The sequence below is a fragment of the Elgaria multicarinata genome, chromosome 10 (genome assembly GCF_023053635.1).
Source record: "Elgaria multicarinata webbii isolate HBS135686 ecotype San Diego chromosome 10, rElgMul1.1.pri, whole genome shotgun sequence".
Taxonomy (NCBI): domain Eukaryota; kingdom Metazoa; phylum Chordata; class Lepidosauria; order Squamata; family Anguidae; genus Elgaria; species Elgaria multicarinata.
The window spans coordinates 4,993,694-5,010,339 of record NC_086180.1 but is presented as its reverse complement, the minus strand read 5'-3'; the positions used below and the strand labels follow the sequence as shown (position 1 = coordinate 5,010,339).

General features: G+C 51.4%; 1 protein-coding gene across 1 annotated transcript in view; it reads right to left on the bottom strand.

Annotated features, from left to right (window-relative positions):
* ADAM33 (ADAM metallopeptidase domain 33) overlaps window positions 1-13,628 on the bottom strand; it is a 118,326-nt gene extending 104,698 nt beyond the window's left edge. Inside the window, exons 1-2 of the mRNA XM_063136066.1 lie at window positions 13,487-13,628; window positions 4,347-4,429 (exon numbers count right to left, since the gene is read on the bottom strand). Of these exons, the coding sequence (XP_062992136.1) occupies window positions 4,347-4,429; window positions 13,487-13,628 (225 nt within the window). The remainder of the gene's footprint in view (window positions 1-4,346; window positions 4,430-13,486) is intronic.
* Between the last annotated feature and the right edge of the window lie 3,018 nt (window positions 13,629-16,646).

Below are 16,646 nucleotides of genomic sequence, written 5' to 3'. Positions count from 1 at the left end.
ACTGTTTCTAAAACCACGCTGGGAGATTCATTTACGTGTCTAATTGTTTGGGACCTTCTCCCCCTTCTCGAGAGCGTGGTTCTACTTTATTGCTCTCCGCCTTTGTCTAAATTAGGCTGTGGAAGCCCATGCGGCAGGGCCGGTCTTGTTACGCCTTTTGTGCAAGTGCTGAATGTTTTTGGCGTCAGACACGCCGTCCTAATTGGGGCCGTTGTTAGCGTCTTAAAGGGTGCAAAATCTCTGCCGTCCTGCAGCCGCGAAGCAGCTGCCTCCGGAGGCATCACAGCCCGTGGCCTTAGGCAAATCCCAAACAAACAAAAGGAGCTATTAAAATAGGAGGAGATAAGGCCAGTCACAGACAGCCGAAATCCAATCTGGCTAAAACAGCACTGGAGAGCAAAGGGTGCCAGCTGTCCGGCTCTGGAGCTGTTCCCATTTCCAAGCACAACTCAGCTCTCCTTTCCCTTCTGCGCTGCGGCGGATCCAGCTACACCAATTCCTGTCACCGCACTTTAAAAAATCATATTGTAGAGTTGGGGGAAAGTGCGGAAAAGAGCAACTAAAATGCTCAAAGGGCTGGATCATCTCCCCTATGAAGAAAGGTTACAACGTCTGGGACTGTTTAGCTTACAAAAGAGGTCAGGGAAGATACGATAGAGGTGTACAAAATTATGCACGGTGTGGAAAATGTGGATAGGGAGACATTTTTCTCCCACTCTCAGTCATAATATTAGAACCCAATGGGGTCATCCCATGAAGCTGACTGATCAACAGAAGGACTTCTCCCCACAGTGCAAACTATGGAATTCACTGCCGCAAGATGTAGAGACGGCCGCCATTTTGGATGTCTTTGAAAGGAGGTTGGGCCAATTCATGGAGGAAAAGAAGGCTATCAATGGCTACTAGTCCTGATGGACGAGTATCAGAGGCAGTAAGCCTATGTACACCAGTTGCTGGGGAACATGGGTGGGAGGGTGCTGTTGCGCTGTGTCCTGGTTGTGGGTTCCTGGCCACTTTGTGTAGAGACTGCTGGGCTAGGTGGGCCTTTCGTTCAATCCAGCAAGGCTCTACCTGACCAATGGTTGTTTAGTGCAGTGGTTTGCAAAGGGCGGAGTATTTGTTGCAGGCAGCAAAAGAAAGGGGCTCTCCCCGCCCCCGCCCCCCCCCCCAAACCAAGCTCTTGCTGTTTTCAAGACTAAATAGCTCTTTTCTGATCTTCCTCTCAGGGCAAATGAGAGGAAGATCAGGGCGGGGCAGCCCCTTTCTTTTGCTACCTCCAGACGTCTAACTATCCACACCGGTTGGGAGGTAAAGTTTTCCACCACAATGCCACACACCCCAATGTCATGTGCATTCATGTCTTCTGAGAGGAATATCTGAAGAGGGCTGAGGAGTAGAGCAAAAGAAACGTATTGGGCTTCTTTGTTTTGTTAAGAGATTACAGTCACTCTCTCTCTCTCTCTCTCTAAAAAAGAAAGGAAGGGAAGGGAAGGGAAGGGAAGGGAAGGAAGGAAGGAAGGAAGGAAGGAAGGAAGGAAGGAAGGAAGGAAGGAAGGAAGGCTTTTCTCCAGTATTTAAGCCCCTTTTCAAATATTCCTTCTACCATCTATGGACAAATACCTTTTTCTTTGCTTCAAAAACCTGTAAAATGTTTTGAACCGAGGTGATACTAGACCAACATGAACAAGACAGACAAAGACTCGCAATTTAAGATGCAACTTGAGGCGCATCTTAAATGTTTAGACTAGGGCTGTGCTCCACTTCGCTTTGGAGCGTAGAAGCAATAGCGAGGCGGCCTGATTCGCCTCCTACAAAGGCGGAGACAAAGCGGGTCAGGGGGGCTGCGGATCGAGGCGAAGAGGATCGAGACCAAGCGGATCCTTTGCCTCAATCTGGAGCTCTGAAAAAAAGGTAAGTGGGGGCTTACCTGGCGCTGCCGCAGTCTGTGTGGCGACAGCGGCAGAGCCAGGTAAGGGGGCAGAGGGGAGGGGGGCTTACCTGCCTCTGTCGCGGTCCAGTGGCGGCTTCAACTGAGGCTGAGGCTCACACCGGAAGACCAGTCCGCAACTGCGGCCTGCCCTTCCGCTTTGAGCCTCGGCCTCAGGTGAAGCCGTTGCCGAAATGTGATGGATGCAGGTAAGGGGGGAGGAGGGAGGGGGGCCTTACCTGGTGGCGGCGGTGCCACCGCAGTCCATGTGGCAACGGCGACGGAGCCAGGTAAGGGGGCAGGTGGGAAAGGTCTTACCGGAGTCCGTCGCGTTCCGGCAGTGGCTTCAACTGAGCCTGAGGACACAAACTGGAAGACCAGTGTTCCTGTCTGAGTCCTCGGGCTCAGTTGAAGCAGCCGCCGGGCCGCGATGGACGCAGGTAAGGGAGGAGGAGGAAGGAGGGCTTTACCTGGCACCGCCACTGCGGAGCTCCGATTCAGATCCAGAGCTCCGCAGCAGAGTGGACCATAGGCGGATCGACGCGGGGCGGAGCACGTCCGATCTGCAATTTGTGGATCGGGTGCGGAGTGGGGGGTCCGTGCACAGCCCTAGTTTAGACAGAAAAAAAGCAGCGCTCTCTGGGAAATGCTTGAAGTTGTAGGACTTTCTTTCTGTCTAAACATGCATAATATTTGCACCCTTAAGGTTCTAAATCAGGCATTCCTCAGATTACAATACCTGCTCAACGCAGTGAAAAACAGAATGACAAGGCCAAGAATAAACTACTTCAGGATAGAGCCAGAAGAGAAAGCAACAGAATACAAGCATCAACAGATCTCACAGCAGATACAGGAACCAGAGCCTACAGCAGGTCCAAATGCCAATCCTGCCCCCACATCTACTCTGGCGACGCTATCACAGGACCTCATCCTGCCATCCACAACATCAAGGGTTCAGTCGGACCCCTCCAATATGATACACGCCATTGTTTGCCAGCAATGCCCTACGCGTAAACTGCCCAGAGAGCGTTGGCTATGGGGTGGTGTACAAATGTAATAACTAATATAATAATAGGACAAACAGGCCAGACTCTATGAGCAAATGGGCACAAATCAGGAACGGCAATGTTCAGAAATCCGTGGGAGGGACTTTCAACCTCCCAGAACACTCTCTCAATGACCGGAAGGTGGCCATTCTTGAACAAAGGAATTTCAAAGGAATTTCAAGGTGAAATTGAGATTCAACTCTGTTTCCTGCGGTTTGAACAAGGGCACAGGTTTGTGTGTGGGGGTGTTTTGATCACACTACATAGGTTAATCTGTTAACCGTTACAACGATATCTGTGTTATCACCCACCCATAAACAGCAACAGTTAAGGTAATTATTATGTACCTTTTTACATTTCAATTCCCTCTGACCACATGGTTTACATTTCTCTCTCCAGATCCCACCGCATATTTACAAATCCGCCCATTTCCACTCAACACTTCATGCATTCTGATCTAGCGGACGGCGTCTGCGATAGCTTCTTCCAGAATATATTTGCTAGTGTTTCAGGTGCCACAAAAGACTCTTGGTGGTTTTTTTAAAAAACACACACACAAGGGCCCCTCTTCGGCCAGATTTAAGCATAACCACATTTCCCACTTTGCCCAACATTTATTCAACCCTATGTCCCATTCTCCCCACGATTTTGAGTGGGAAAGGGCTGGTGGAGGGTAGAGAGGGTGGAAGAGAATCAATTGAGTAAGTTAAATGTAAGTTTAACTCCTGCCAGCAACTTAGGGCTAGCAAGTGTCAGGGTCTGAGTGGACATTTCTGAGTGGAAATTTCTGGATCTCCAAAAGGCAGCCTTCTCTAGAACCCGGCGTCCTCCAGATGCATTGGATCGCAATTCCCATCATTCCCAGCCAGCATAATCCAACACATCTGGAAGGTACCAGGTTGGGGAAGGCAATCTTAGAACAAGGGGTCAGAATCAAGAACTATGGGTGAAATTCTATGCCTGTTTAGACAGAGGACCTTTTCTCTGACGAAACATGCATAGGATCGCACCTATTTTCTATTTGACTTGGGAGCTTTTGCTATTTTCTCTGCCCCTAAGCACTTCCCCAAACCCCCCAGGAATCATCCCCACTAGGCTCCACCCCTATTCTCACCAGGCTCCACCCCTGCACCTTAGGTCTGGGCCTCCAGCCTTAAGCAATCATTGGTTTTTGAGATCCACCCACAAAAGCCCTAAGAGATATTAAGTGTCCTTAGCTGGAACTGGAAAGAACTTTTGCCTCTTCAAAGTCCCAAGTGAAGACCTTATCCACTTCCATTTAGATGGGGGGGGGAGAGAAATGGGGAATTGTCAGGAATGTAAAGAAAGAAAGACAAGACATGAACAGGCATCAGTTTGCAAGAGTCGCCCACCTTTTCCGCCACGCTGACAGCTCGCCTGCTTCGCCCTCCCGAAATCCAGTGAGGAGTGACAAACTCTCCGTGCCGTGAAAGCCCTGCAAGCAGAAATGGCCATTAAGAACGTAGGAACGTAAGAAGAGCCCTGCTGGATCCAACTAAGGGTCTATCTAGGCCAGCATTTTGTTCAAACAAAGGCCAACCATTTGACCACCAGAAACACAGCAGCGGGACACCATGGAATCGTAGAACAGCAGAGTTGGAAGGGGTCTACAAGGCCATCGAGTCCAACTCCCTGCTCAAGGCAGGAATCCACCCTAAAGCATCCCTGACAGATGCTTGTCCAGCTGCCTCTTGAAGGCCTCTAGTGTGGGAGAGCCCACAACCTCCCTAGGGAACTGATTCCATTGTCGTACTGCTCTAACAGTCAGGAAGTTTTTCCTGATGTCCAGCTGGAATCTGGCTTCCTTTAACTTGAGCCCGTTATTCCGTGTCCTGCACTCTGGGAGGATTGAGAAGAGATCCTGGCCCTCCCCTGTGTGACAACCTTTTAAGTATTTGAAGAGTGCTCTCATGTCTCCCCTCAATCTTCTCTTCTCCAGCCCAGTTCTTTCAGTCTCTCTTCATAGGGCTTTGTTTCCAGACCCCTGATCATCCTGGTTTTTCCTCCTCTGAACACGCTCCAGCTTGTCTGCGTCCTTCTTGAATTGTGGAGCCCAGAACTGGACGCAATACTCTAGATGAGGCCTAACCAGGGCTGAATAGAGAGGAACTAGTACCTCATGTGATTTGGAAGCTATACTTCTATTAATGCAGCCCAAAATAGCATTTGCCTTTCTTGCAGCCATATCGCACTGTTGGCTCATATTCAGCTTGTGATCTACAACAATTCCAAGATCCTTCTCATTTGTAGTATTGCTAAGCCAAGTATCCTCCATCTTGTAACTGTGCCTTTGGTTTCTATTTCCTAAATGTAGAACTTGACATTTATCCCTATTAAATTTCATCCTGTTGTTTTCAGCCCTGCACTCCAGCCTATCAAGATCACTTTGAAGTTTGTTTCTGTCTTCCAGGGTATTAGCTATCCCACCCAATTTTGTGTCATTTGCAAATCTGGTAAGCGTTCCCTGCACCTCCTCGTCCAAACCAGTACGACAGCACCCTCCCACCCATGTTCCCCAGAAACTGGTGTACATAGTCTTAATGCTTCTGATACTGGAGGTAGCACGTAACCATCAGGATTAGTAGCCATTGATAGGAAATTAGGCAACACCCTTTTAAAGCCATCCAAATCGGTGGTCATCACATCTTGTGGTAGTGAGTTCCATAGTTTAACCATGGGCTGTGTGAAGAAGTCCTTCCTTTTATCTGTCCTGGATCTCCCACCAATCAGCTTCATGGGAGGGCCCCGTTGGGTTCTCGTTCGAAGGAAAGAGAACCAAAAGTAACTGGGGGAAGGGAATCAAGAACTGAAATTCTGCTTTTTAGAAACCAACCAACCCACTCTTCTCCTTTGTGTTTTTTCCTCCCTGACACTTGCTGAATTTTGGCAGAAAAGCTAAAAACCTCAAGAAAAGCAGAGTTGGGGAGGGGAAGAGCAAGTGAAAAAAAATAAAAATATGTTTCTTAGAACCAAGAGAGGAAGGAGAAAGAGCTGGGCCTCCTGATGCGATGGCACCAACGGAAGCAGGTGGCACCAACGGAGCCCAGGACGTCCTGTTTCAACCATGGACTTGCAAAATTTGAAAAATAATTTGAGAACTTCAATTACTCAAGGGGTGATGCAGGAAATTAGGCCTTTTTGGACACTGGGTGGGCGCCCGCGTGTGTGTCATGGGAAAATTGGGATAGTGTCCACTACCCGTTCCTAATCTTCGTACATTCACCTGGTTGTCTATACGAGCTTTCTCCAATCTGGGACCTTCTAGATGTGTTGGACTGCAACTCCCATTATGGCCATGCTAGCTGGGAATGATGGGAGGGCAGACCAACCCATCTGGAGGGCACCAGGTTGGGGAAGGTTCCTCTGCCCGATGTACCTGCTTGCAGAGGCTGCCAAAACACCAGCCCTAGGCTACCAGGTGTTGTTAGGAGGCTCATGTATGGCTTTAGGAAAGGAGTGCCAGTGGCCACCACGAACCACAGAGGAAATGGGCGAGGGCCAACGAAAAACACACCTGCGCATCCATGTTCTGGAGCTAGTGCAGAATGCTGCAACTTAGCTGTTGTCTGGAGCTGCCCTTTTCCAGCATGTAACTCCTCTGCTGAGGGAACTGCACTAGCTGCCTATTCACTACCGGGCCCGGTTTAAGGTTCTTGTACTTGTGTACAAAGCCCTAAACAACTTGGGACCAGGACACCTGAGAGAGCGCCTTATCCCTTACCAACCTGCCCGATCACTGAGGTCATCCAAGGACCTGCTCCTGGTGGTTCCACATAGATCCTTCCTCCGATTGGAATCCACCAGGGGAAGAGCCTTCAGCGTGGTGGCCCCCCTCCTGTGGAATTCCCTGCCTCTGGAGGTCAGGCAGGCACCAACTTTTTATTCCTTCTGGCGCCTCCTGAAAACATTGTCGTTCCAGAAAGCCTTCCCTTAATGACCAGGCGTGGTTCATTTTGCACTTTGTTTCTTTTAAAAATGTACTTTTGATGTGGTTTTTATTCTGTTTTTATTTGATTTTGTCCACCACTCTTAAATTCTAAATAGGGACAGTATATAAATATTGTAAATAAATAAATAAATGTTCATTGAACAGTCGAAAAGGGCTATTGGGTGAGAAATTCACACCTAGGCTCAAAAATAGCAGTAAAGGATTCCCATCTGAACCGTTGCCAGTCAGTGGGGAACAGAACCACTCAACCGGGTTGGCTGCCCGGGCAGTACAGAATGTTCTAACCGCAGCCAAGTATTGCCGTACACAAGTGTAGGTGTGAATGCATGAGGCTATTCCCAGATCAACCCAACACATCTCGGAGGAGTAATTTCCATGCCATTTAAAAAGCAGGCAATAGCTACACAACGGCCACATGACCCACTGCGTTTACTCTTGAATTACCCATGGTCAACTGTGGAGGTTGATCACACTGGACTTGCTCTAAGCACTTCAATTTGTGTGTGTTTTAAATGAATTAAAGCATTTTTATTCCACCTGTTAGCCAAACAAACTTCCAGGACAACTTACAAAGTCCAGCTGTACGACCGTCCCTGCCCTGGAGCTTACAATCTAAAAAAAATGACACATGAGGAAAAGGGGGTGGGGAGGGAGAAGGAAAAAGCAAGCTCAGGCCCCAGTTCTAAAAGTTACAGTTCACATTGGGCCTTCTCGGACTTGCAATCTTGGGGTTGGAGTGAGATTGTCAAAGCAAACTGTACTGCAAGGTGCAGGGCTGTTTTCTTAAAATGAAGATCCCCAAAGAAGCCCTTGTAAGTCAGCATTGTCCATGTTGGGCAAAAATCATAGAGCTAAGAAAAGGTGTGTGTGTGAGACAGAGACAGAGAGAGAACAGCCCTTCTAGCCTCACCTTTATGGACCAGGAGGACAGGAAGTAAAGCACAGTCCCTCCATTCTCTATGACAACCACCAAGATTAGGGTGACCATATGGAAAGGAGGACATGGCTCCTGTATCTTTAACAGTTGTATTGAAAGGAGAAATTCCCTATTCATCACAATTGTTAAAGCTGTAGGAACTATACTAGAGTAACCAGATATAAATGAGGGCAGGGCTCCTGCAGCTTTTGCTCTTGTGATGAAGAGGGACTTTCACCAGGTGCTGCATGCATACAAATGACACCTGCTGAAATCCCAATCTTTCAATGCAACTGTTAAAGATACAGGCGCCCGGTCCTCCTTTGCATATAGTCACCCTAACACCAAGATGAGTAGCTGAAGTTGATTTATTCATTTAAGAAATCTATAACCCGCCCCACCCTCAATTAAACATTCCTTAGATAGCTTTAAAAGGCTATTTAGGAGGCGTGAATCTCAAAGGATCCAAGCTGCACAGACACAGATGTCAGCTGCTAGGCTGTCCTATATACCAGGCCGAATTCCCCCCAGGATTCATTTTATTTTGCAAGACCTATTAAAATTAACAAGATTTACAAAGGTTTGTAAAAGGGTTGGGGTTTTTTTTTTAAAAAAAAAAGATGGGGATGGAAAAGAAAGGAGAAGTTTAACACAGAGAGAGAGTGATTCATTCATCCTGAATGCTGGCTCTTACGGCTCAGCGTTGGCAATTTTGGCTTGACGCCATCGAAGATTCACCACCACTTTTATACTGGGCTCACTCCAAATCCTCCGGAAACTACTAGGCTCTGCCCTCAGAAACCGCTAAGCTCCACCTCTCCATTTCAGACTCCGCCCCCTGGGCCCTCTCCAGACAATCCTTGCATTTCAAATGTCAGCAGTTTCATAACTGCGTGGTGGGCCCATGGCTGACAAGTTTGCTTGGCATTCATACTGGGAGGTCTTACATGTGGACTGGAGAACGGAATCAACGGGGCTCTTTGCATTTTCTTCTATAGAACCTTTCCTAAGTGCTCCACCTTCGGTTTCAGTTCAAGCTCTCACCTATGACTTAATCAAGACTCTGAGGCCCAACACTGGCATTAATTTAAGTCTGTGCCTAGCAGCTGCACTTTTTAAATTCATTTTTGCTCTAGAGTAGGCATAGAATCATAGAATAGTAGAGTCGGAAGGGGCCTATAAGGCCATCGAGTCCAACCCCCTGCTCAATGCAGGAATCCACCCTAAAGCATCCCTGACAGATGGTTGTCCAGCTGCCTCTTGAAGGCCTCAAGTGTGAGAGAGCCCACAACCTCCCTAGGTCATTAGTTTCATTGTCGCACTGCTCTAACAGTCAGGAAGTTTTTCCTGATGTCCAGCCAGAATCTGACTTCCCTTAACTTGAGCCCGTTATTCCGTGTCCTGCACTCTGGGAGGATCGAGAAGAGATCCTGGCCCTCCTCTGTGTGACAACCTTTTAAGTCTTTGAAGAGTGCTATCATGTCTCCCCTCAATCTTCTCTTCTCCAGGCTAAACAGGCCCAGTTCTTTCAGTCTCTCTTCCTAGGGCTTTGTTTCCAGACCCCTGATCATCCTGGTTGCCCTCCTCTGAACACGCTCCAGTTTGTCTGAGTCCTTCTTGAATTGTGGAGCCCAAAACTGGACGCAATAGGGGCCGTGATCCAGACTGAGACCCTAACGTGGCGACTGCATGGGAGGGGGCCCTTTTAAGATCTGGATCAGGTCCCCTGCGCCTAATCTAGAGTAAACATGAAAAGAAGCCGTAGCTGTCAGGCACAGATTTAAAATAAGGTCTGTTTGGGCCCCGAGAGAGGGCTGTTTGTGGAACGTACTTGGGAATGTGTTTGGTGTCATTTCTTTTCTTTCAAAACCCTCCCGTAACCCACCTTTCTCACAGGGCTTTTGGTGTGTCTTCTTACTCCTCAAGCAAGCTTTATGCACATATAACTCTGCATTAGCCCTTGTTCTTTCTGCCCACCCTCCATCATTTCCCCATTTTCTGCTTCTGATTGTAGGTTCCTTGAGAACAGGGGTCTGTCTACATTGCTTATGTGGTTCTGTATGAATGACGGCAACTCAAGGATGGTGCTTGGCTCACTTTCTTGAGTCACCCACATCTCCACAGATACCTCATTTGCTCCTGCTCCTTTGCACCAGGGTGGTGTTGATGGGATGGGTTATGTAGTAAGTGGAGGGACCCTGCCATGGGCCTGGAAAAAATAGGGCCCTTCAGGGTCCCATGCCAAGATTTTAATTCCGTGATGATGAATCACTCCTGCAGCCCATTTCTGATTTGCTTAATACATGTTGTTCAATGTCTTCTTTTTCCTTATCATTTCGGTATATAATGATTCGATGCCATACTTAATTTTTTTTAAAAAGGACGAGGAGAATTGATCTCTTAAGAAAACTCTTTGCTATGTGCCTCCTTTCATCGCAAATAAGATGTGTCCCATGTAGGGTTTAATGCCAATTCTTTATCTTTACTTCAGTGGTAGGCAGCCCAATGCCTTCCAAATGTTTTGGACTACAACTCCCACCAGCCCCTGCCAGCATGGGCCAAGGTAAGGGATTATGGGAAATGTAGTCCAAAGCATCTAGAAGATACCAGGTTGTTTATCTCTGTCCTAGTGCAAGTAACACCCTAGACTAAAGTTAACGATCAACCACTTCATAGAATCATAGAATAGCAGAGTTGGAAGGGGCCTACAAGGCCATCGAGTCCAACCCCCTGCTCAAGGCAAGAATTCACCCTAAATCATTCCTGACAGATGGTTGTCCAGCTGCCTCTTGAAGGCCTCTAGGGTGGGAGAGCCCACAACCTCCCTAGGTAACTGGTTCCATTGTCGTACTGCTCTAACAGTCAGGAAGTTTTTCCTGATGTCCAGCTGGAATCTGTCTTCCTTTAACTTGAGCCCGTTATTCCGTGTCCTGCACTCTGGGAGGATCCATGAGATGCTTTAAAAAACAAATCTCAGGTTTTAATGCGTTCATATAGCTTATAGTATCAAGTTCCTCATCCCCAACATGGCTAATTTTTACGATGCTGGCCACAAGCCACACCCTGTAACCTAGAAGAGTAAAAGGGGGGGGCTATATCCTGGTTTTGCTTTTTATACTGCATTTTGTATTTGTGCTTTTAACCTGTTGGTTGTTTTATTATGGTTTTAATTTTCATGAACCGCCCAGAGAGCTTCGGCTATTGGGCGGTATAAAAATGTAATAAATAAATAAATAAACCCCAACCGGGTGGTTACTCAGTGTGGTGATAAAGCTGCACTCTGCGTAGGCACAGAAACATCCCCTACAAATGGTTCATGCATCCCAGGATGGGATCCAGGCATGCAGGGGCTGTCCGGGTGACACCCCGGCCCAAAGTATACCTTGTCTTCTGCATCTACTGTGCATGTGTGGGGGGGTGGGGGGGATGTAGAGGTGATACAGTGGGGAAGTGGGATTCCATGTATTTATGGTTCTGCCAAGGACTATATAGACAGGAATGATGGGGAAAGGTGGCTCTCTAGTAACGTTAGCTGCCCTGTTTTAAAGACATGTCGAGATGGGACAGGATGAGAGCAGCTGTTTCCCTGCCTTGCAAGGGTCAGAGAGAGGCCATGCAAACGCTTCTTCATCCAACCCAAACTAGACCATATAGAGTCATCATGGAGCACAGCCAGACCCTGGTAGCCAAGAGGCCATGTGGAGCGGGAAGGAAGGAATTTCCCCGGAAACAAATCGAGAGAAGCTGGAACGTCAACAGCCACACACTAACGCAGCGTCAGAATCTGCCTTATGGTGACCCTGTTCAGATGACACCCTAAGCCACCGTGGTTAAGCATTTTGAGCTAAACGTTACGGCGCAGTGTGTAGTGTGAACCATTCCTGACCATGGTGGCTACCTAACCACGGTTTAAACACGCTCATCAACCATTTGCTGCAAAAGGCTTAGCGGCCTAACCATGGCTTAACGTGTCGTCTGAACAGGCCCACTCAGCCAAGACCCTTGTTCCATCTAGGCCAGTATTGTCAAGAGACCTGCCCTTTCTCCACCCTCAGAGCTGCCCTCTGCCAACATACCCAGCATCACCTCCTAGGCCCAGAGGCACAACACCCCTATACGTGCTTCCAGGTGCAGGCCACACCCACAAAATATAACCTTGCATCACCCCCATTCAGACTGGGATGCACACACACACACATGCGCTGCACATGGAGCAAGGTGTACATTTCACCCCGCAGCCAAGATTAAAGTTTACTCTGAACTCCTAAAATGTTAAAACAGCTCAGACTTGATGATGGATGGGGCTGACAACGGGCACCAGGTGCCAGGAATGTTTTGCCCACCATCCGTGTTGCCCAGATGCACAGGTGAGGGTCGCCCAGAGGATCCCTCACCGAATTCAGGCGTGCCGGCACACCAGGCACCCCCTTCTACATCAGTGGCCGATAGTCACATCTTCAACAGAGTCTCTTCATATATGTGCCAGATATCGAAGTGACACACACACAATCCCAAACCAGGAGAATCATGGAATCATAGAATAGCAGTGTTGGAAGGGGCCTACAAGGCCATCCAGTCAAACCCTCTGCTCAAGGCAGGAATCCACCCTAAAGCATCCCTGACAGATGGTTGTCCAGGTGCCTCTTGAAGGCATCTAGTGTGGGAGAGCCCACAACCTCCCCAGGTAACTGATTCCATTGTCGTACTGCTCTAACAGTCAGGAGGTTTTTCCTGATGTCCAGCTGGAATCTGGCTTCCTTTAACTTGAGCCCGTTATTCCATGTCCTGCACTCTGGGAGGATCGAGAAGAGATCCTGGCCCTCCTCTATGTGACAACCTTTTAAGTCTTTGACGAGTGCTCTCATGTCTCCTCTCAATCTTCTGTTCTCCAGGCAAAACATGCCCAGTTCTTTCAATCTCTCTTCATAGGGCTTTGTTTCCAGACCCCTGATCATCCTGGTTGCCCCAAACAGAGCCACACACACACACACACCGGAAATTCAAACACCCCTACCCCCAAATAAACAACCCCGTTAAGCCTTTCTCCCATGCTCAGAGGCCAGAGCAAGGGTCACCCGTTCGCCGTCGATTCCTCCTCGATTTCCCCCTAAATGCCCTTAACCTACAACCTCGCCTCAAGCGTAAAGCATCAAGCCAAGACTTCCCCAGACCCACGCCCAGATGCCACGGTGAGGGGCGCACCGCGGATGAGCCAGCCACATTCCTTCGCCCAGATCCACACGTCTCTCTCTCTCGCCCCCCCCCCACAAAACACCCCGCCACATGGGCAGAAGTAGCCTTTATTATACGCCCACCTCCCCAAACAGCAGCAAAGTCGCTCGCCCTTTTCCCCACGCCCAGACGCAGGGGTGAGGGGCGCTGACGGCCAAAAGTAGCACACACGCCCCGCCGCCGCCCGCTTTCTCTGATCAGGCGCCCCCAATTTCGGATCCGCACTGCCCTCTTCGCCAGCTTCTGCTTCTCCTCTCAAAGGGCAACCTGGTGAAATGCGCCCTGGCCGCCCCTTATTCCCCCAACCAACCGGAATGGGCGGGGGGGGACAGGCTCCCCTCCAGCTGACCCGAGCGTTTTCCCGGCGAGATCCCCCCCGCCTTGCCGCTCCTTACCTTGCGCCTTGGAGGTGCCCCCATGGCTGTTGAGGAGCAGCAGCAGCAGCAGCAGAGCCCCGGGAAAGAGCGAGCAGCGCCCCCTAAAAAGCCCCGGGAGCTCCCCACAAGCGCAGCTCGGGAGCCGGGCGCCCCTCTCCATGCCAGCCCGGTCCCCAGCGCGTCTCCGTCCAGCTCCTCCTGCGCTCCTAACTTTCTTGCTCGCCTCGCCTCGCCTTCCTCCCTCCCTCTCTCTCTGCTGCCCTCTCTGCAAGAAAAAAGGAAAAGGGGAAAAAGGAAGCCGCCTCCTGCTCTTTCGGCCTGTGTGGAGCAGTGTTGCTCGGCAGCCTTGTCTAATGAGAACCACATGGCTCAGAAGGGGCCCCCCCTCCCCTGCCCTCCGCTCCCCTCGGAAAGCGCTCAGGCTCCCGGCAACCCCCCACCCCACCCTGCCAGGAGATCCCAGCTCAGACCTCGCTCTCTCTCCGCCTCCTTTCACTCTTCCAACAATGCCTTAAGAAGGGGGCGCATGTACAGACCACCAGGGCCGGTGCCAGGCTATTTTGCACCCTAGGCAAGGTGAGCTGCTTCCACACACACAGACACACAAACACCCAGCGTTCCCCCCCCCCCACCCCCGGTAGGCGGAGACAGGCGGGGATGGAGGCCGCGTTACCTTTCCTTCGCCCAAAGTCAGAAGGTGCGTCCCGGCTTGGCTTCGGCTGGGCAGGACGCTGGGGTGGGGTGGGGGGCAGCCGGATGGACGGACATCCAGCATGCACCAGAAGTCAGAACATGGAGCTGACCACTCACCCCCACCCCAGCGTCCCTGCTTGCCTTCAGCTGGGTGGGATGCTGGGGGGGGGGGGCAGCCGGACGGACGGACATCCAGCGCGCACCAGAAGTCAGAACGTGGAGCCGTCCACCTGCCCCCAACCCAGCGTTCCTGCTTGGCTTCAGCTGGGTGGGACGCTGGGGTGGGGTGGGGGGCAGCCGGACGGACGGACGTCTGGCGCGTGCTGGAAGTCAGAACATGGAATTGTCCGCCCACCCCAGCATCCCGGCACGGCTTTGGCTGGGTGGGATGCTGGGGTGGGGTGGGGGGCAGCCGGACGGACGGACATCCGGCATGCACCAGAAGTAAGAACATGGAGCTGACCACTCGCCCCCACCCCAGCGTCCCTGCTTGGCTTCAGCTGGGTGGGATGCTGGGGGGGGGACAGACAGACGTCCGGACGTCCGGCGTGCGCTGGAAGTCAGAACTTGGAGCCGTCCACCCGCCCCCACCCCAGCGTCCCTGCTTGGCTTCAGCTGGGTGGGATGCTGGGGGGGGGGGCAGCCGGCCGGCCGGACATCCAGCGCGCACCAGAAGTCAGAACATGGAGCTGACCACTTGCCCCCACCCCAGCGTCCCGGCTTGGCTTCAGCTGGGCAGGACGCTGGGGTGGGGTGGGGTGGGGGACAGACAGACGTCCGGCGTGCGCTGGAAGTCAGAACGTGGAGCCGTCCACCCGCCCCCACCCCAGCGTCCCTGCTTGGCTTCAGCTGGGTGGGATGCTGGGGGGGGGGGCAGCCGGCCGGCCGGACATCCAGCACGCACCAGAAGTCAGAACATGGAGCTGACCACTCGCCCCCACCCCAGCGTCCCGGCTTGGCTTCAGCTGGGCAGGACGCTGGGGTGGGGTGGGGTGGGGGGACAGACAGACGTCCGGCGTGCGCTGGAAGTCAGAACGTGGAGCCGTCCACCCGCCCCCACCCCAGTGTCCTGGCTTGGCTTCAGCTGGGCGGGCGCCCAGCCACAGCCAAGCCAGGGACGCTGGGGGTCGGGGCAGAAGGGCGGCTTCGGAACAGCAGCTGCCCTCGCTCGGCTAGAGCGCCTCTGAGAGTGGGAGGGCGACTTCCGGGTGTGGCGTTTGGCGCCCCCCTTACCTTGGTGCTCTAGGCGGCCGCCTGACTGGCCCCTATGGCAGCGCCAGCCCTGCAGACCACAGGCACACACATACACCGCGCACGCCCCAGTCCCCCTGAACGCCGCCCCGCACACCCCGAGGGCTTCGGCAGGACAAAAGTTCAAGCCAGAGGAGGCCAAAGCACTTTGAGACAGACAGCTGGGGCAGAGCTGATCCTCAAGGGGGCCCATCAGGGCTCTGGCTCAAGCAGCCGTGCCGTCCGGAGCCCAGGGGCAGCGTCCACCTGTGCCGCGCCGTCAGCGTCAATGACGTGCTGCGAGCGGAACCTCGGTTCCGAACTATGTGCTGGAGAAGAACCCGAAGCAAGTTACATCTGCACGCATGTGGTTGTGCAAGCTCAGGCACATTAGGCTCGTGCAATGGGTTGTGCAACCCTGTTGCACAATTCGTCGTGACGTTGCATTGCACCCGTTGTGCAACCAGTGAAAAGATTCTGCCAGTGCTATTTGAATTTGCAGAACGTCGCTGTTGGATACTTGCCCGCAGATGCTGACACACGCAAATGTGCGACAAACCATTGAATAAATAACAAGAAAGCACTGTTCCTCCTATTTTAATCCATGGTGTAGCATCCCCCTGGGCTAACTGGGCATGGACGGGAAAGACTGTTGACGTAGTCATAGAATCATAGAATAGCAGAGTTGGAAGGGGCCTACAAGGCCATCGAGTCCAGCCCCCTGCTCAATGCAGGAATCCACCCTAAAGCATCCCTGACAGAGGGTTGTCCAGCTGCTTCTTGAAGGCCTCTAGGGTGGGAGAGCCCACAACCTCCCTAGGGAACTGATTCCACTGTCGTACTGCTCTAACAGTCGGGAAGTTTTTCCTGATGTCCAGCTGGAATCCGGCTTCCTGTAACCTGAGCCCGTTATTCCGTGTCCTGCTCTCTGGGAGGATCGAGAAGAGATCCTGGCCCTCCTCTGTGTGACAACCTTTCAAGTATTTGAAGAGTGCTATCATGTCTTCAAACTACAAAGCCCATGATGCAACACGACTGATTAAAACCGGCTTTTTTTAAAAAAAAAAAATCTGACCTTGCCCAGAGGGCTTTTTCTCTCTATCACAACTGGCACAGAACAGCCATGTGGGGTGAAGTGAGGCCAGGATCCACCCACAATTCTGTGCAGTGAGCTGCTCTCTCGTTCCCTTGGGTTAAATGTGTTTCGGTGCGCCTACTCCATGCGCGTGGAGGCTGGTGAGGTGGTGAATCTGCT